This window comes from Oryzias latipes, chromosome 21, assembly GCF_053564925.1.
Source record: "Oryzias latipes strain Hd-rR chromosome 21, Olatipes_Hd-rR_3.1".
In the NCBI taxonomy this organism is placed as follows: domain Eukaryota; kingdom Metazoa; phylum Chordata; class Actinopteri; order Beloniformes; family Adrianichthyidae; genus Oryzias; species Oryzias latipes.
The window spans coordinates 22,171,409-22,191,642 of NC_136257.1; the positions used below are offsets into that span (position 1 = coordinate 22,171,409).

A 20,234-nucleotide genomic window follows, 5' to 3' on the forward strand; every position below is an offset into this window, starting at 1 on the left:
GTTTGTTGAACACAGAGGGGGGGGGGAAAAACAGCCAGATCTCCTCGGCCTCCAACTTGGCATCACAGAAATACAATAAAAGACAATAGATCTTTTCTGGAACACACACACACACACAAAATGCTATTCTCTATACCCCACTTACAGAACCATACATCACAGTGCAGCATTCCCACCATCCTCCCTTAGCTTCATGACTGGAAGACACATAAAGAATAGTGAGTTAGCCCATGAGATCTGCGTGGCTTCTTCACACTATAGAGCCTATTTAGCTTATATATGGATTTAAAATGGTTATAGTTTTTTCATTTTCTCGCCTTCCTGTTAAACATCAGGTTGGCTGCAGATGCCTGAATTTCTCCAGCTGTTAAAGACCCACTCCAATGAAAAACACGTTTAGTGTTCTTAACATGTTTTTGTGGCATTTTTTCTCAGGATGGAGGACATATATAAAGAACATTAAGTTTAAAAATGTGTTTCTGAGTATTTCTTTATTCAAATCATTGTAAATCAGTAGTAATAGTAACAACAAGCCACAAGCTACCTGCTCCACTCTGTTCTGATGCATGCGCATGTAGACAAATACATCCATGTGCGTCTTCGTTTTCCTCGTCCGAGCTGGCATCTGGCTTTGAAAATAGCTTCAAAAAATGATCGAAGTGGGACTTAAAAATCTAGTCTCATATATGAAGGAAAACATGCAACACTCTAGGTGTTCACTTTCAAATATTAATTCAGCTTTTACACTTGTAAGATTGCACAATTTCATTTAAAACTGATGCTTTTCAAAGGCTGTCCCTCGACTGTAGCCCCTGGCTTTCTCCATGAATATTAACTTGCAAGATGCCTTTGGACAATTTGCGATCATTTGAATATCCTTAGCAAATGGGTGGGTTTATTCATATTCAGAATCTCCGTTTGACCCAAATGTTGCGCAGTGTTCGCAAAAATAATGGTTGGACATTTTCTCTGCAGTTGCAAATGAATATTTTATCTGGTGTAAATTCACTCATCCATAAATCAGGAGTTATGGTTGCTTCTTTCCAGTGTGTTCATGAAATATTCCACATTCATGCAACATATATACGAACATGTTTAAGTGTTATTGTTGAAACAGACTCTTTCACTTTTGTGCAGTTCTGTCGTGGTGGTGACTCTGACCCGCTATGTTCAACTGAAATGTGCACAAACACACAGGCGCACGTGTGTGTGTGTGTGTGGGCTGCCAAATACACCCAAAGTCACATTATAGTTTGTGCATGCTCCAATCCTCACTCAGCATAATAAAACATCTTTCCATTCATGTCCTCTTTTTGTTCTTCTTTTTTTTTCTCATCAGCTTTTATCTCACTGAGCTTCTCATTTCTCTCAAATCTTCCTCTTCGCCTTGCTTTTTCTCCGTCTGCCTCCCGTTAAAGCGAAGCAACACCCACTCTCATCCGGAACGACACCACAGGCTGAATACATTTGCTTATCCAGCCTGCTTTGTGTGTACGGCTGGTCTGTCAAGCACTTTTATGTAACAGAAATGGCTGCTTTGAGAATCAGAAATTAAAGGGGATAAGAATGGAAATTCATGGATGTGACCTCCTTTCCTTGCTGCTTGACAGGAGGCGCAGGAGCGTTTGGACAGAGTGGTCGTTGCAAAGCACTCAGCCATTTATCGACTGGCAGCCATTGATCTGCAAAATCCAATGACTCACTCGCTCTTCAGTGTGTTACCCACATACGTATCGGTCTATGCAGACGTGAGTGCTGTGCGGGTTAACAAACACACATGTGGACACTGAGTAGTTGATGTAATTACCCATTAAAAATTAAGTTGCTATGATCCATCTGGAAAACAAACAACATTTAAGAAAGAGTACTAACCTCAACCTTTCCACTTTACATTAGAAACTATAAATAAAAACATTAATTAGGTTATTCTGATTTTTTAAATACGTTTTGAAGATTCTTTGATGATTAAAGTAAAGATGAAATAAAACAAAGGGTTATGTATTTGTAGTTTTCTGTAGATATTTCTCTAAAAGAGTTGGTCAATTTTGAAATAATTTTTCTTCTTTGGTTCTTACTTTTCTGGCAATTTGTTAGAAACACTGTTTTATTCCTGAAGGAAATTTAATAATTTACCTGTTTGGTAAATCCTTTTATTATCCTTTTTTTAATACTGCTTCTAAACTTTTAATTTCATGACAGATCTTGTCCACTGAGAAAGCTATCAGACACTAGTACAACCAAAAAGGCTTGTTCTAGTCTTTCAGTAATTAGACCATTTCAGAAGACGCCATTACCTGGATGACAGCACACAAGAATGAACTGCTCACTATAATTGTTTCCTCATCAAATAACATAGTTACGTGGGAATAAAGGCTCTGGAAGTGCTCACTGATGAAAAACAGGATTGTCCCTCTTGTCCTTGGACTACAAGGATGCCACATCCATAATTTAATGAATTTCACATTTCAATGTGTCACGTCACTTGAGATGCTTCGTCTTTACATGGGTTTTTCTGCAGATGAGGCACTTCCAGAAATGCAGAATCTAAATCTTAATTACTCAGTTGAGATCATAAATGATGTAAAACATCTTACTTAGCAGTTTATATATTCAATTTTCGTTCATAATGACTGAACAAACTCAGATCCAAAATGGATGAAAAGCTAAAAAAATAATATTACATAGTAACTAAAAATGTTGACAAAAATAATTTGAAAATGTTTTTATCAAAACTTTATGACTGTAGGCAATATTTACCTAAAGTCATTTTGAACTACTTGACCGTGAAACCTCTGTGCAAAAGCTTTTTGCCTTTTAGTTGTGTAACTGACCTTTATTTGCCATTTAATCCAACACTGCACTTTCTTGTACGCTTTATCCATCTTCTATTGCTGCTGTGTCCCATGCAAGGTCACGAGGGTTGCTGGAGCCTATCCCAGCTACCGAAGGGTGAAGGCAGCCAATCTGCTGAAGGGATACTGACAGACAACCACACAGTCTGTGTCAGAATTCCCTCCATACTCCCTAACTACTAAAAAACTAGATAATGTGGGGCAATCTATTGCCCTGGATTTTAGAAGCCTTTTTTAACAGTAAATATGACATCACCAAATTCTCAAAGTAGAAACCTTATTAATATGAACATTTCACAAAGACTATTAATCCACTATGCTATGATGATAACTTGGATGATTTATAAAAAACAAATTAAAATACTTTTTTTTCTACATGAAAAATCATTCAAACGCAATGCATTGTGGTCTATATTCACCAAAGTAGTATGTGTCGCTCAACTGGTTTTTGAAAGAGATTTCTAAGGAATGTAAAGGGCACTAGCTTTTGGAATTGTAGATTCAGACAGCTGTACAAAGAGTAAACACAGGTCTGGGTTTCTCCATTTGGTTAAGCATCTGTATGAGGAAGACAACATCAAACAGGACATAACTCCACTTGATGTTCTTTTAAATCATAAAATTACATAAAAATAACCATTGATTTTGAAGTTCTACCACTTGTTATCCTGACATTTATGCTTTTAAAAAGTGCAAATTAAATTAAGAGAAGTGCATCACTTAAAGAGGGGCTTGACATTTACAGCTAAATTTCATCCCGAATGGTTTTGTGAAAGGTCATAATATCAAGGCATCCAGAGGGTGTCATGATCTTATCCACTCATTTTAGATGAGGTCAAATGAGTTTTTCAAACTGTAAAGGCTTTGTCTTCTACTTCAAACAATGTCCCACTGATAATAAACAGGAATAAATTAAGCCCATTTAGTGCAGACACTTGAATTCTAGATTGAGATCCTCAGTCTGCAGCACAAAGCCAGTGAGGTTGTTCAAAACGGCACATTTTGTGAACTTTTCATGCTCTGTTTATACTGAGTTTGATACTGGCTTTGTAATAACAATCGATATAATCTCTTAGTGTTGAAAGTAACATTTTTACAAGAAGGGCAGCAAAAAAAAGTTTTAAAAATGTTAAGACGAATAAAACATTTTTTTTCTATAAAATGTCACTTCATTATGGAAGCTCAATGTTAGGATTTTTTTTTAGAGGAAGCCACTTTGGCAAAGTTCCAGTAGGTGGCACTACAAGCACCTCGGGAACAGCTTTTTCCACTCATTCCAAATATTGGCCATTAAATAATTATTTATATATTGTCTAAGTCATATATAATTACATATAAATATACTATGATGTTCCTCCCTGGTCTAAAAATGTCCAGAAGCATCACTATAGATTGAAAATATCATTTCCTAATGCTTAAATAAATAGTCTATTAATTTGGAGATTGTTTCATCACAGTGGCTTGGCAAAAGCTGAACAAATAGGGCAGTTAACTTAGATTTTCTGATCATTTTCATGGCTATGATGCTACTTAAATGAACAAAAACCTTGTTTTCCCTCTGATTTGTGAACATGGCCACAGGTGATATCGGTAATCTTTAATTTAAGCTTCGTGTTTTACAGCCCAAACAGAAATAAACCGGTAACTACCGGTACATGAACAACATTAACAGGTGTTTTATGTGGCTATATAACTGTGGAAAAGTGAACTGGCTTCAAGAAACACAGGATGGGGAAAAATACAGATTGAAGGTTTTAATAATCGTCAACACATTTATATACAAAGCAAGCAATGTCATGTTGAAATGACCAACCCCCCCATCCCTGAAAAAAAAACTAAAATGCATTTGTTTTTTGTTTTTTTTGTCATTAAAATAGCAGAAGCATAACTCAAAAATCAGGTGAACAGTTATAACAGGTAAACAGAGCGAATAGAATTACATCTTGACAAAATATTTCAAGAGAATCTTCTACAGTTTAAGAAACCAGAAAAACAGGATAGATTTGTAAATATATTCCCTATAGAGCAAAAGAAAAGAAAGTGGTTTAAAAAAAAAAACAATGTTTGAGTGAAATCTATCGTTTGTCTCTTATAACTGCCTCAAGAGCACCAAGTTTTTCTCCGTTCTTATCAAATTGAAATCCAAGCTTAAGGATCTACAAATACAGAAAAAGACTGACTGGATCTGCAGGCTAGATGAAGGTCTGTTTGTTAAGCTTTTCCTTTTAACATCAGGTGTTTTCGTCTCATCACTCAGAGATTCTGATCTGTATACCTCCGATATTATTAGTTCAAAAGGACAGAGAGGAAAAGAAAAAAAAAGATTGTCCAATCGTGAAAACATTTAACAGAGACAGCTTGGGACATCCCTCAGGTCTCCGTTTTAGAGGCTTAATTGTAATATTTGTTTGGAAATGTTACTCATTTTTGAAGTGGTGTCTCAAGAAACCAGTCTAATAGTAAAAGACGGGTTATTTTTTTTAGATATTAATAGCAATTAATTCATTATTTTTGTGTCAATGGCTTTTAGAACCTCTTAAACATTGTTTCTGACAAATTTACTCAAAAATGTCTTCTAGATTTAAAAAAAAAATCTTTCAGTTTCACTAAACATTCTGTTTATAAGCATCTGTAATGACATAACAAATGTCTTCAGATATCTGTGTAAAAACTAAAATAATTCATTCAAAATGAAATCCAAAAACCGTCAGATCCCATGAAAGCCCAAATGATAGACCAGATCAGATCCAAAGATTAGCTTGGTGCTGCAGCAGTTTTCCCAGACTTATCTAATGAGGCTGAAAAATTCACGTAAAGTTCCCTCCAAACCTTAAAGTCATGCATTCGCTTTCTTTTACACAGAGGATCCTAATTTGAGTAATTACAAGATGTACTCTAAATGATCTCCAACTGATTTGCAGTATTCAGTCTTTCATCCATAAAAGCGGGGACTACACATAAAACAGGAAGTACAGAAGGACCAGGACGCCGTTTCCAAAGAACACAACCTGTAAGAAATCACAAAAGTAAAACAAATTTTGAGAGTCGCAGAACTTATACAAAACAACTAGTTTGTTTGGTTTGTTTCCTATTCGGTTTTATAACTGCAGCTGCTTAGATGAGCAGCTCTGTGGAGATGGTGGTAAAACTCACTATTTACACACGTACGCATTCAGGCTCACTGCACAGTCATACAGTTCACATCTCAGTGCGTCCAGTTCAACTCAGTGGTATCACAGGTGAAAGCCAGCGAGTCTCTCACACACACACACACACACATATCCAAAGAAAAGGGAAATGGGGAAGCAGGGGGGGGGGGGCAGTGACTGCTGCAGGTTCCTCTACAATGATCTGCAACAACTAGGGGGGGGGCGGGTCTACAGTCCAAGAAGTCATCGGGCTAATGGGGTAAAATGAAAGGAAAGCAGCTCCTCTCCGGAGCTCAACGCTTTTCTTCTTCATTCAGGAGCTGCGTGGACAAAAAGGAGAAAAATGTTAGAGTCTGTCCCAAAGACATTTAACAACAAATATAATAACCCTCACATTTTTAGCATTTAGTGCAAAAATAAATCATTAGAAAATGTATGAAAAAGTGGTAATTATCAAATGGATTACATTTGATCCTACAAAAACTAAAAGGTATTGTAAAACAAGTTTAGATCAACACAATAACACAAGATTGCTTTTTTCAAATGAAATGCTAACAAATGACTTGATTTCTCATAAATGCTAAATAATGTGACAAAAAAAAGGAATTAATAAATTTACACAAACGCAGCAATGACATGCTGGTCAAGAGGAAAGTAAAACTGAGCTTTAAAAATACATTTGGTTATATTTTCAAAGACAACAAAATGCTAGTTTGAAGATAAAGAACAAAAATTACTGAATGCATCATTTAAACCCAAAGTAACACTAAAAAACAATAAGTTACTACTTTTGGTTTTTAATTATTATTGTAAAAAATTGTATTCCAATTATAATCAATAAAATATAAAGCAAAATAGTGTTTCTAGTAACAAAGCATGTTGTTGATGTTTTACCTGAAGTCCTCAGCTTTCATCGTCTGAGACATGGGGTTTAGCAATAGCCATCTCCTCCTTGCTGTTTGAAATCATTTTGCATTTCTGCAAACAAAAACAGGTAAAAAAAAAAAAAAAAGCTTTCATCAGGCAGTTTATAAAAAATTCCAAGGCAGTTAAAAATGTCTCTCCTCAAATCTGGTACATTTCCTGAGGACTTCAAAACTGCAGTCGTTAAACCGATCCTGAAGAAGAGCAACTTGATGTTACAGTGTTGAACAATTACAGACCCATCTTATATTTGCCATTTTTATTAAAAATCCTTGAAAAAGTTCTTTACCAACAGTTCACTGACTCGTATTAAAAAAATGTATTTGATGTTTTCCAGTCAGGTTTTAGATCCCATAATAGCACAGAAACTGCTCTTATCAAGGTAACTAACGACATCCACCTAAACACTGACGCTGGCAAAGTCACTGTCTTAAACCTGATAGACCTGAGCACTGCTTTTGACACTGTTGATCATGGGATACTTTTACACAGACCACAAGACTGGGTTGAAATTTCTGGCTCTGTCCTTAGTTGGTTCAAGTCCTATCTAGAAGACAGGAAATACTTTGTTGAAATTGGGAGTTGTGTCTTAGACTGCATGGCCTTGAACTGTGGTGTGCCCCAGGGATCAATCCTGGGACCCCTTTTGTTTGACCTCTACATGCTGCCACTAGGTCACTTAATTCGCAGTAATGACATATCTTATCACCACTATGCCGACGATACTCAGATCTATGTGTCACTGACAGCAGGTGAATATGGGCCGGTGGATTCACTCAGTTGTTGCATCCAACAGATCAGTGCTTGGATGCAAAACAACTTTCTCCAGTTAAACTCTGACAAGACTGAAGTCATCATCTTTTGTCCACAGAAACAAAGAGAAAGTGTCAGCAGTTACCTTCACTCTGTCTCTAAAACCTTCAAATCAAGTCAGAAATCTAGGGGTAATCATGGACTCTGACCTGAACTTTAACAGCCATATCAAGTCAGTAACATCAGCAGCATTTTACCATCTAAAAAACATTGCTAAAATCAAAAACATACATAGTGTGAAAGCCAAACCTGGAGATACTTATCCATGCATTTGTCTCCAGTAGGTTAGACTACTGTAACGGCCTGCTCACTGACCTCCCTAAACGAGCTGTAAAACAGCTTCAGTACATCCACAACGCTGCTGCTCGAGTCCTGACTTGAACCAGAAAGTACCATCACATCAGTCCTGTGCTCAGGTCTCTGCACTGGCTTCCTGTAGCTCAAAGAATAGACTTTAAAGCAGCTCTGCTTGTTTACAGGTCTCTCCATGGCCTTGCACATCTCTGCCAGTTTAGCGCCATATGAAACATCTCGGACTCTGAGGACCTCAGGGACCGGCCTCCTGTGGGTGCCTAGAGTCAGGACTAAGCAAGGGGAATCAGCGTTTTTGTCTTATGCAGCTAAAAGCTGGAACAGTCTCCCTGAGGTTGTGAGACAGGCCTCTACTGTGATAAAGTTCAAATCCAGACTCAAAACATTCCTGTTTAGCCGTGTCTATATCTGAAAGGTCCTTATTAACCTTTTCTTTTCGTTTTTTTTTTTCATTTTCTTTTCTCTTTCCTTTCTTTTAAAGTAAATTTTATATAATGATCATGTATGTTTTTAATCTTTGCACTGTTATGTATTGTGATTTTAATGCATTTTCCTGTTTTGTGAAGCACCTTAATTTGCTTTGTGTATGAATTTTGCTTTTCAAATAAACTTGCCTTGCAAGAAATTCCAACACAGAAATTGTAGCTAAGTGTTACAGTCCCACTAGAATATTAAAAGCATTCCCAGTGGTCTTTTAATTATGATTATGCCATTTTGAAGTAACATTTTAAAAACTGTTGTTTCTATTCAATTATGTCCTCTATCGTCAAAAAAGAAATGCCACAATAGCATTAGAAACACCAAAAACAAGATTTTTTGGTTACATTTACATTGACATATGAAATCCACTCTGAAAAGTGTTTCAACTTTAAAGCAAACTTTGGTCCAAATCAGTAGTAAAAAACATAAACTGTTCTTTTCAAAAAAAAAAAAACTTGAAAAAATGAATGTTAATCAAGACAAATTGTGGTGCAAGTGGTCAAGACTGAAATTTTCTGCTCATTCTCTTTGATTTGTGCGTTATTCTAAACGAGAACTTATCAAATTTTTTAATCAATGCAAAAAGGCCGTCCATTGTCACATTTTGGGACCATTAATTGCAGCTGAATATTTATGGTCACCTTATTTTGAAGGAGACGTTCTGTGATTAGTCCTAGGGTACTCTTACCTCAGTGAGCTCTTTGATGGTGTGTATGTTAGCCTGTTGAGTCACCTTCCTCTTTGCTTCTTCAATGTGGTCCATATTTAAAGATGCTGTCTGGGGGGCAAGGCAAGGGGGAGGCTTATTGGTGATGGAGGGAAGGGGGGCAAGGGGGGGCATGGCTGCCAGCGCACCCATGTTAGTCAAGGCAGCTGTCATAGTGGCTGCAGTCATACTAGCTACAGCAGCACTCATGGTCATGTTTGACATGGGAGGCATCCCTGGAATGCCGGATAACCCCATTGGACCCATGCTAGGCATTCCCATTCCCATTGGAAGAGGCAATGGTAAGGGTAAGGAGATGGGGGTAGGGGATGGAGTGGGCAGGGGGAGCTGAAGGATGGCTTTTGGTCGAAGGTTCTCTGGGATGGGAACCCCCGCCTTAGCACACATGGCAGCTGCATTAGCCTTGGCGATCTCGAGTAACTGGTCTTTATCTGAACAAAAAAGACAGAAGACGAGGGTAAGAAAATTTAGGAAGATGAATCATAACGGGAATGACATTTAACATATTTGAAATAAAGAAAGTAAAAAGATTATTGAGAAAATCTAATCATAAATAAGCAAATGTATTGGCTTGAACCTAAATCTTAGTACTGCAATTAGACAAGAACTAACTGTAACCATTAGAAAATCCTGGTTCACATGTTATCTGATTTACTTTGGAGAACTACATACTGCATGGCTGAACTTTCAAACATCCTGTTTTTTCAAATCTCCAACCTCTTACTCTTCAATGAAGAATCTGTGGTTGGCTTAGTTACACAACGCTACTTTGGGGTCTCAAGAGACCTCTGTTCCCTATGTTTCATTTACACATGTGCAGATGTAAAACTATGAAATGTATTGGATAATAAGCTGGAAAATATCCCATTGTTGGGGAGCAATCCACACATGTTAACTCAGAATCTCTGTCTTTGGATAAAGGATATGTAATTATTGGTCCTAAATGACATAATCTGAAGAAACCAAAAAACTGATCGGCTATTTGGTGTGCATGTAAACAGGTTCCTTGTTAGACGTTTACCCAGATCGGTGAGACGAGGAGGGGTCTTGCTAGTGCTGCGTCTCGTTCGAGACCCTGAGCGGCGCTGTTTGCGGAGAATGAGAACCGGAGAGTGGCTTGGCTCTCTCTTCCATCTGTCGCGCCTGTCAAAAGAGCGGCTGCGGAACACAGGCCGCCTCCCCCGGCCTCGAGACCTGGACCTCCGCCTGCGATCCACAGAACGAGACCGAGACCGCCTGCCCCTGTCTCCAGATCTTGACCGTTTCCTGCGGCCAGCGGATCGGCTTCGGGATCGTTTACTTCTGTCAGTCGACTTGGATCGCCTCCGTCCTCTGGCATTTGGGGAACGGGATCTCCTCTTGCGAGCCGCAGTGCGGGAATTTGACCGTCGATTTCTTGTTCTTGACTTTGATCGTGAACGCTTACGCCGAGTGGCAGAGCGGGATTTTGACCTCCGTCTACGAGCAGGACTTCGAGATTTTGACCTTCGCTTTTTCTTTTGTACTGGAGACACAGATTCTCTTTTCTTTACTAGAGATTTGGACCTGAAGAGTATAAACAAAAAGAAAAAAATGGTTACTACAATGAATTACTTTCATTGCAGCATATTACAGGAACAGTAAACATTTGATCTGCCTATAATATATCTATGCATCTATAAATGTGAAATTTTCTTGTATCTGTCGGTAAGATCCCCATTTAAAAATAATTTATTTTTATTTCACTTATATAGAGATTTCTAAATTGTCTGACTGTTCATCTCTTTACATTCCAACAGTAGTTGAAAATATATGTCAAAGTATTCTGAAACATTAAAGTATAAAAGTTCAAAAAGATAAACATAATAATTCAAAGAGTACCCTGAAATAAAAATGTTATTAAGCTGCTGTGCCATTATATCAATTTTCAATATTAGTTTATAATTATTCTCAAAAACAAGAAAAAAACTGTCCAATGAAAAGGTTCAAACCTGGAAGACTTTTTCCTGGATCTAGTTTTGGATGGTGACCGAGAAAGCTTCCTGCGGTCTGCAGGCGACGGCGACTTTGACGGCTGCTTCTTCTGACGATCTGGTGACACTGAACCTGAGGAACTTCTTTGGCTTCCAGACGCAGTTTTTACAGGAGATTCTTCATCTTCATTTGACCTGTCTGAGCCATCTGAGGCTTCTGGCCCACCTGGGCCAGGGTCTGGGTCTGGTTCGGGTTCTGGTTCTAGGTCTGGTTCTGGGTCTGGTTCTAGGTCTGGTTGTAGGTCTGGTTTTGGTTCTGGTTCTAGGTCTGGTTTTGGTTCTGGTTCTAGGTCTGGTTTTGTTTCTGGGTCTAGGTCTAGGTCTGGTTTTGGTTCTGGGTCTGGTTCTAGGTCTGGTTCTGGGTCTGGATTTGCTTCTGGTTCTGGATCTGCTTCTGGTTCTGGATCTGGGACTTGTGAAGGAGATCTAGATCTGGGTGCTGGCAAGGTTTGACAAAGACTCGACTGATTTTCTAAATTGTCAGAGGAAATCACATCCTGAGGGTCCAAGCCAACTTCTGACGGAACTTGTGCCACATCACCTGAGAAGACACGAAAACCAAAAAACAAATCATACATTTTTTCTTTAATGAATTTCATTCCCAGCCAATAAATGAGAAAGTGTAGTACTCTAGATTATTATACTTGTTGCATGTTAAAAAAAATCCTCTTAGTTTGGGCAAACTTAATCAAACTTTATTTACAAAAACAACAAACTTGACATGAAAAAGCTCTCACCTTCAGTAACTGAAACTCCACCATTTTCTTCAACTGCTTTCATTTCTGGTGTCTTGTCTGCAGGCGGGAGAGGAGACCTCTTCTTTTCAACTGGGGTACAGGATATGGACCTGGCAGAGGACGAGCTCTCAGACCTTCCATCACTTGATACAGATCTGGACCTGGATTTAGATCTTTTTGTTTCTTTTGACAAAGATTTAGACTTTGACCTCCTTGAGCTCTTTTTGGGAGATCTGGACCTTCTTTTGCCAGACTGCCTTAAGGAGCGGGACTTTGAACGTTTGGCAGATCTTGGTGAGGCACGGTTTCTTCTTGCTGGGGATCGGGAGCGCCTTCGGATTGGTGATCGGGACTTAGACCGGCGTCGAGAAGGAGGGGTTCTGGATTTAGTTCGTTTGCGGACACTCCGGGATCTGGAGCGACGGCTGCGCCTAGATTTTACAATGGAACGTGAACGAGATCGTCTACTCCTACGGGCTGAGCGCGACCGTGAGCGGCGGGATCGAGGAGGCGGTGACCTCCTGCGCCTCGGCATGGACTGACTTCTAGACCGCCTTCCTCCGGCACGCCTTGCGGCTGATCGGGATCTGGAGCGGACAACAGGCCGCCTTGTCCGAGAGTGGGAACGCCGAGGTTTGGTGACAGAACGTGACAGAGAGCGCCTACTAGGTGCACCACTTCGCCTGGGGGTGCGGCTCCTGGAGCGCCTTGTGCGAGAGCGGGAATCAGATTTTCGCCGTCTTCGAGGAGAACGAGACAAAGAGGGAGACCTGCGCCCTCCACGCTTAGGAGATCGTGACGCCTTTCTTTTAGGAGAAGGGCTCCTGCGTCGCTTTGGTGAAACAGAGTGGGAGCTCTTGCGTCTTTTAGGAGATCTGGACTTCCTTGGAGACTTTGACACCTTTTTCTTCAAAGGGACAGACGGAGAGGTAGATCGGGATCGACGGCTGGCTCCCTTCTGAGATTTGAGAGGTGGAGAATGAGACTCTCTCTTGCATGTGGGAGATGGAGAACGAGACTTGGAACGGGATAGCTGCTGATTCTTCTGAGGAGTAAAAGACCGTCTATCTTTTGAAGGGGACCTGGATAGAGTTCCTGATGGTTCCTTTACCAAAGTGGCTGACTGTCCATCAGACTGCTGTTCTCTTAAGCTCGGTGATGGCGACCGACTTGGAGCTGACTCGGACTTCTTTATTTCTACACCCTTTAAAGGGGATTGAGACTTGGAGAAATCGTTTTCTTTCATCTTTGTTTCTTGAACTAAACTGGTTTGATCTTTCGTGGCCAGGTCCTCTCTCTGAGTGGTGCTTTCTTGTTTTGGGATGATATCAGGTAACTCGTGGGCATGGCTGAAAACCCCATCTCCAAGACTCACCTCAACTTTAACGATTTCAGTATGTGACATCTCAATGCGACCTTCAGAAGGGGAATTTGCAAGCATTTCCGATTTGATGGCATTGCCTTCCTTTGCTCCAACAGAATATACGTCGATATCAGTTATCTCCTCCTTCTTTACTTCAGGCAATTCAGGCTTTTGCATGACAATGTCAGCTGCCGTCTCCTCTTCATGTTTGTCCTTCAGAGCAATTTTGGACAGCAGTTCTTGGGGGTCCGTTGCAGCAGCAGAAGAATGTTTACCATCCCCGACCACTTTGCCTCCGTCCCCCTCAGATTCGGAACCTGAAGCTGAGCTGCTATCAGATGGAGAACGAGATGGGGATTTCTTTTCTTGCTTTTCCTCTTTTTTTCTCTTCTTTTTCTTCTTTTTGGCAGCTTGCTTTTTGTGTTTTTTAGACTTTATATCTCCCTCTGTGTTAACACAATCTAAAAAGAGACACACATAAAATAAGTTACAAGCACCGTGTGCATTTACTTTAAAGGTGACTGGGATTTATTACTTCACATTTCTCTTTAATACCTGCAGACGCATCTTTTTTGCCTTCCTCCTTCTGTTCACCAGGTTCTTTAGCCCCTGCAGCTGCTGCCAATCTGGCACTAAAATCAAAGGTATTTTGAAATGATTATTTTTCCTATAAATTTAAATATTGGAGAATACCAAACACTCCTGGAGAAATACACATTTATTTCAGGAATAGATTTAACCAATAACGTCATTTGTTTAAACAGGTTTCAGGTCAGTTCTACTTACCTGGCTCTAGTAGTCCTGACAGGTCTTGGAGGAGGTGGAGGTTCTGCATCTGACTCGGCGCCAGAGTCTGAGCTGCTCTCCTTCTCTCCTTTCCTCCTCCTCTTTTTCTTTTTACTCTTGTGCTTTCTGTGCTTTTTGTTTTTCTTATGAGGGGGATCAGTGCTGTCCTTGGCATTCACATCATCTTTTTCATGCGTGTCATCCTCGCCTGTGGATGGAGCCCAAAATTGAGGATTTTCCAAGTCATTGGCCAACAAAGGCATTAGTTGTAAAGCATGAGAGCAGAATATTGCTGCTCAAACAAATTAGAGACCACAAAACCAGTGAACCAAAAATGTATAAAACTACAGGGCAACAATAAAGTTTGAAAGGGAACAATATCCTTATTCAGAGCAACTAAATCCCCTAACAATTACCTTAGTAAATAGATAAATTACGCATTACATTTTGTTTTCTGAAAAGTTTGCATTGTTAATTTCAGGTTTTATTGCAAAAAATAAACTATTAAAGTAGAAAAACAATAACAAATAAACTTGAATAGTAACCTCACGAGAGAAGATGATTCAAATGAGTGTTTTGCCCTGTGTGTGTGTGTGTGTCTGCGTGTGTGAAAGTGAGGAACCTAAATGTGGTAAAAAGATTAAATAGAAAAAAAGACAGTCTGAACAAGAATGCCTCTTGAACATTTAGGAGACATCTCTTAGTGAGTGTCTTGCCTAATTTGGCTAAAAATTAGACTTTTTTTTTGATAAGCAGCCAAATAAGCCAAAGTTGTGTCATTCTGCAGAGAAAAAGAAACAAACAACAACAGAGCATCACACAGCAGGCTCAGGCAGTGAATGGAGGATTACATTGATCTCTTTGAATATTAATAGTCTTGTAATGTTAAGAAATTGTTCTAAGCATCACATAAATCATTACAAAACTTGAAATTTAAAATAAAAAAATGTATTTTACATTTTTAGTGCAAAACTAAAGTCTAACTAAAGAAGCATACACACTTATCCAGATCCAAAAATAAAAAAAACAACTTTAAAAAAAATTTCATACAGTTTTAAGCCCATTTTATAAAGTTAAGTCTGGGTTATACTTTAAAGGGTGGTAGGAAGTCTGTGTCATGCTAGAGAACATCCTAATAGTTTGATCATTTACATCATAGATCTCATTTAAATTAACCTGTAGTACATGTAACAGGTCAAGTGTAACCCATGTTATTTGTGTTCCTTTTATCTTTTACTTTCTGTTACATCTACTCAGTGGGTTGTGGAAGCATGTGAGTATGATCACAAGCGGGTTTAGCCAACCAAAGGTCAAAAAAGAATATACAAACTTTAGCCAAACTGGATGCAACAAGCCTCATCAGTGGTTGATCACACGCTCTTTATTTTCAATCAGGTTGCAGTTACCGGGCTAAAAAGCAGAATCTGGATGTTAAAGTACTCTCCAGGCATCATTATCACTGTTTCTCCAATTTAGTCATTTTGTAAATGTTTTATCATTTCTTTTAATAAATAAAGATATAAAATTAACTATTACTCCAAGCAGGAACCCCTTGTTGCCCGGCCATTTGATTGTCTACAAAAAATACTCCTGATTCAAACAATTTGAATTAAGAAATGCCATTTTGAGCTTAAAATTCTTTAAATGTGTCCTTCATCCTCAGAAAAATCCTAAAAGTGCGTGTTAAAAACACCAAAAACATTTTTTTAAAATCAGTTCACACAACAGCATAATTCAAGAGCCCAATGAAAACAAGATACAGTCAGATGTCAACGCTGACAGAAACTGTACCTAAACGTAACACAGAAAACTTGCACAATTGTTTCTGCTTTCTCCAGTCGTGAACTCCAAAGGAGTGATTAGAGCCTCCGTGAAGTTAGGCACCAGATGGAGGCCGATGAACAGATTGGTCAGAGAAGAGACGCCTGAACTTTCTCTGTTACTTCTATCAGCGTGCAAGCAGAAAACTAAAATACTTTGAACTGGTTTGGTGGTGGCTCTACTGATCGATCACATTCTTAAAATAAAATTTCAATAAAAAATGTAAAAGTCTATTGGTTTTGGTTGAAGTAATGCCTATCTACTGTACCATTACTGGGGTAAATGGGGGTCTATGATGTATGTATGAAGTAGGACCATTAACTGTAAAAGCAATGGACAGCTCAACCCCTTCCTTCTCGTGTTCCAAGTACCACTGCTTCCTGATACAGGCGCCGGTTGACTGGTTTAAACATGGCAGCGTCTGTATCAGGAAGCAGTGATGAGGGATTCTGCCACATTTCTGAGCCGGAGGTAAGGCAGTTTCTATGGGTGACGTCACACCTCGATTCATCCTTTGTTTTTACAGTCTATGGCTGCATTTACACTTCAGGTCTTGATGCCCAAATCCGATTTTTTGACTATATCCCATTTTTTTGATGACCCGCTTAGATCATCTTTTAAAAGTGACCCGTATCCGATTTTTGCATTTACACAACAAAATTCTGAAAATATCAAACGTAGACGTTCTGAGGACTACGTAGCAGCATTTCCACCTTCTGCTGACCTCCTTCGGACGCACCACAGTTCGTCGAAACTTTCCCCAGGACTAGCTTTGTCGTCAAACCGGCAGCCGGATCGTCGGAGGCGGAAGTGCTGCTACACAGATCTGAGAAACTCTAAACCATCATATGAATGTGTTTCCAGTGGTGTCCAGACAAAATAAAGGCTGACATAATTCTCACATGTTTACATCCAAGATGCTCATTGCAGCATTGCCCGCACAGAGTTTTAAGTACCTCCACGGCTAATGTTTTTAGCATGTATTATTAACCTAATGATAATCTTTCTTTGCGGTCCTTGCAGCCAAATAAAAGCACTGACAGATTTTAAAAAATAATGAGCGAGCAGGCCCTAAATAATAATCATAACACTAATAAAAGCACATCTAGAAGATGCGTGTTGGTCCTAAAGGCAAACGTTTAGCATGGCGAAAAAGAAACAAGCAAAGCCCCCCCCTGTTGTGTTTCTTTTGCGTGACTGTGGTTGTCATGGAGGCTACGCAGCAATGGAAGGAGGCGTTGCCTTGGCGCTCCTGGATGAGGCAGGCGCACTAGGGGGAATGCGCGGGAGAGGAAAAAGAAGGGCTGCTCGGCCGGCTTATGTACTCTCTCTGAGTTTTGAATGAGGAAGTGTTTGCAGACGTTGTGCTGTACTAACAGTTATATCCAAGCAAAGAAATAAACAGCTTCTAGCCGTTCCAGAGCAACGGTGTCCCGCTTGATTAGTTACCGTTTGCGTCCTGACCGGAACCAGACCGGAAATAATGAAGCCTGAGGCTGAAAGGTGACACGCTGATGGGGCTCCAGCTATCCCCGAACAGCAAAATCAGCGCACAAAAGCACCTTAATAACTCATGCGATCTCAGTTAGTGGTGTCCTGAGTTGATGTTACTGACGTACAACTCGCATTTACGGGGGAATATCCGATTTGTCTGCTTACACAGCACGTGCAAATGCACATATCCGATTCGTATCCGATTTATTTCCACATATGAATGAGGCCTGAATCCGATCTGAGAAAATCGGAATCCATGCGTTTTCTTTCCTGCTTACCCGTTCACCGGTCATATCCGATCTGTGCCACATGAGAGGAAAAAAATCTGAATTGGGTCACTTGAACCATGCAGTGTAAATGGGGCCTAAGAGTAGGACATTTAAGTCGGTTCAAAGGATGCATTTATAGGGGTGTATTTTCTTGGGTTCCTATTATTAGTTTGGATTATCTGCATTCCCTTTAAAATGATGCGGAGTGATGTAGTAAATATTGAATTTTAGAGTTCTGATATTTTCTGAGCTTCTTAAAATTCAATCTGTGGAGAACATAAACAACTAAGGTAATTTTAGAATGTATTTGTATTATGAAGCAAGTGCAAACCTTGAGCCCTCATCCACCAGTAAAAGGCATGACAAAGTGGGCATAAATAAAAAAATACATTTTAGATGCGTCATCACATACCTGATGGGATATCAACAGCACTTTCCATTGTGACCCTTCTGCTGTTATGGATGAAGCCTTTACTGATGTTATTTGTATGTGTCTCTGAATCCTGCAAACACAAAGGTACATTTAATTTCTTTTGACTATTCCTACAGCGCTGGTACAAAAATAACAGGTTGCAGAGATGTGACATGCAATGTATGGGGAACCAGGAGATCAAGCAACTCTACCAGGATATTTTTTCCCTTTGAGCTTTATTATAATGGCAGAAATCAAATGAACATTTCCAGTAATGAACATGAGTGGACTTATGTTGTATTGCATGTGTTAATGCATTGTGGTAAACTTCATGAAAGGAAGAAATGAACAGATCATTCCTGCAAACCACTTGTATAAAAATACTTTTTTTATTCAAGTGTCAGCAGTCTTTGCAGATCTATGGTAAAACAGCAGGCAAAACCGGGATGGTGACCGGTCTACAATGTACCCTGCCTTCACTCAACAGTAGCTGGGACAGGCTCCAGCAACCCCATGATGCCTAGAGAGATTTGGCAGGTTCAGATGGATGGATGGGAATTTACAATGCAGTTTCACTGCTGTAGTGCATTGAAAAAACACGGATAATAGCATTGGAGATTTGGATTTTTCTTCATCATTTGCAGTAGACTGGTTATTTTTAATCTCACAAATGTATAGACTAAAATACCTCTTTTAAAAAATGTGGGAATTCTGAAATGTGTTTTTGTTGATAAAACATAAATAAAAATAATATTGCATAATAGCCACCACCTAAAAACATTTTTTTTAAAACAAAGTATTTTCTGGTCTGTGATTTATATTATTTTATGTCTGACTTATGATAAACAAAACAGCCTGCAGTGTAAACATAACAAATTAGAAATTAATAAATTAATAGTCAGAAGCTACTGGAATACAAGTCATTGAAATAGGTCCATATATAATTAGACAGAAAGGTAACAACTTCCAACCTGGTTTAAAAAAAAAGTAATAATAGTGAAGTCCTACTTTGACCACAAGGGTGCAAATTGAAGTTAAAGACTTAAACGAAACCACCGCAACACACGCACGACTCCCCATGAATCAGGTCTTACATGCGGAAAAATAAAATGTAAAAATATAATACACTCCATTTTAAAATCGCTTTCTATGCTGATCTCGGACGTTTAGCCACTTTATGCCATGATGTACACCGCTAATCCTTAGCGGATGCTGCCTCGTGAATCAATGGTGAAGCTAACCGCTGAGGCGGCGATTTTAACATCCAAATAATGTAAATACGTCTTAGTTTCTACTTCCAAGTTCATATAAAAACATGCAAAGCATTAAACTTATATTGTATCCACCACCACGTTAAACAGCAGCAACACTACTAGCGTAAAAACCATTCGAGAAGGTACTAGTTCGACGTAACGTAAACACGTTAGATAACACTGACCACTGTGACTGTCGGGCCTCTGATGATGGGTTCATGATGCACGGTAGCAGCTTACTTTAACTGCTTATTAGCCGCCCAGAGTAAGAATATCTCCCCGTAAACTTGCAGCAATCGCTTACACTTCTAAAATATAGTTTACTCACTAGGGATAAATATCACCAACATGAATCTAAAATGCTGGCTGCATGCTGCGGCCTCAATTCACAAGCAGCTCGGTCATTACCGCTAGTCGCGCTCCAAGCTAGTACACTAGCTGCTGCTACTACAATAAATAAAAAACAAAACCTTCTATTAAACACAACTTAAAAATAGAAGTTGAATATTACATACTTATCCAGAAATCGACGAATAGCTGCAGTTCCTTTAAATATAACCTGAAATTGCTTTAGTGTGCGAAACAAGGAGTCGTAGAAATTGCTAACAGTTAGCCTGTGCCCTGATCCGCCATGATGGAGAAAGGTATCCCGACATGCCATGCTTCGCGGTTTGAATGGCAGCGTCACCATCTCCTAGGAAACGTCATTTTTCTTGAAAAAAGTTGTTACAAACTACATTGTTGTTACGATTTGTAGCTTTAATCAAATGTGCTGTTTTGAATCAAACTAATCTTGAAAGGCTGTCATACCAGTTAAATTAGATGCACCA

At 39.3% G+C, this 20,234-nt stretch overlaps 1 protein-coding gene across 2 annotated transcripts; it reads right to left on the reverse strand.

Moving 5' to 3' along the window:
• Positions 1-4,591: 4,591 nt before the first annotated feature.
• On the reverse strand, positions 4,592-20,087 carry sona (SON DNA and RNA binding protein a). Of its 2 annotated transcripts, none has more exons than XM_078939944.1 (10): positions 19,920-20,087; positions 18,152-18,242; positions 14,156-14,363; positions 13,925-14,001; positions 12,007-13,830; positions 11,228-11,810; positions 10,279-10,802; positions 9,219-9,688; positions 6,896-6,979; positions 4,592-6,321 (listed from the first exon to the last, which is right to left on the reverse strand). In XM_078939944.1, the coding sequence occupies exons 2-9, from the start codon at positions 18,177-18,179 to the stop codon at positions 6,905-6,907; spliced, it is 3,789 nt and encodes a 1,262-aa protein (XP_078796070.1). In that variant the 5' UTR covers positions 18,180-18,242; positions 19,920-20,087; the 3' UTR covers positions 4,592-6,321; positions 6,896-6,904. The 2 variants fall into 2 exon arrangements, 1 of the variants encoding a protein (XP_078796070.1); XR_013652901.1 differs by lacking the exon at positions 4,592-6,321 and adding an exon at positions 8,054-8,171 and having other exon boundaries at positions 6,917-6,979.
• Between the last annotated feature and the right edge of the window lie 147 nt (positions 20,088-20,234).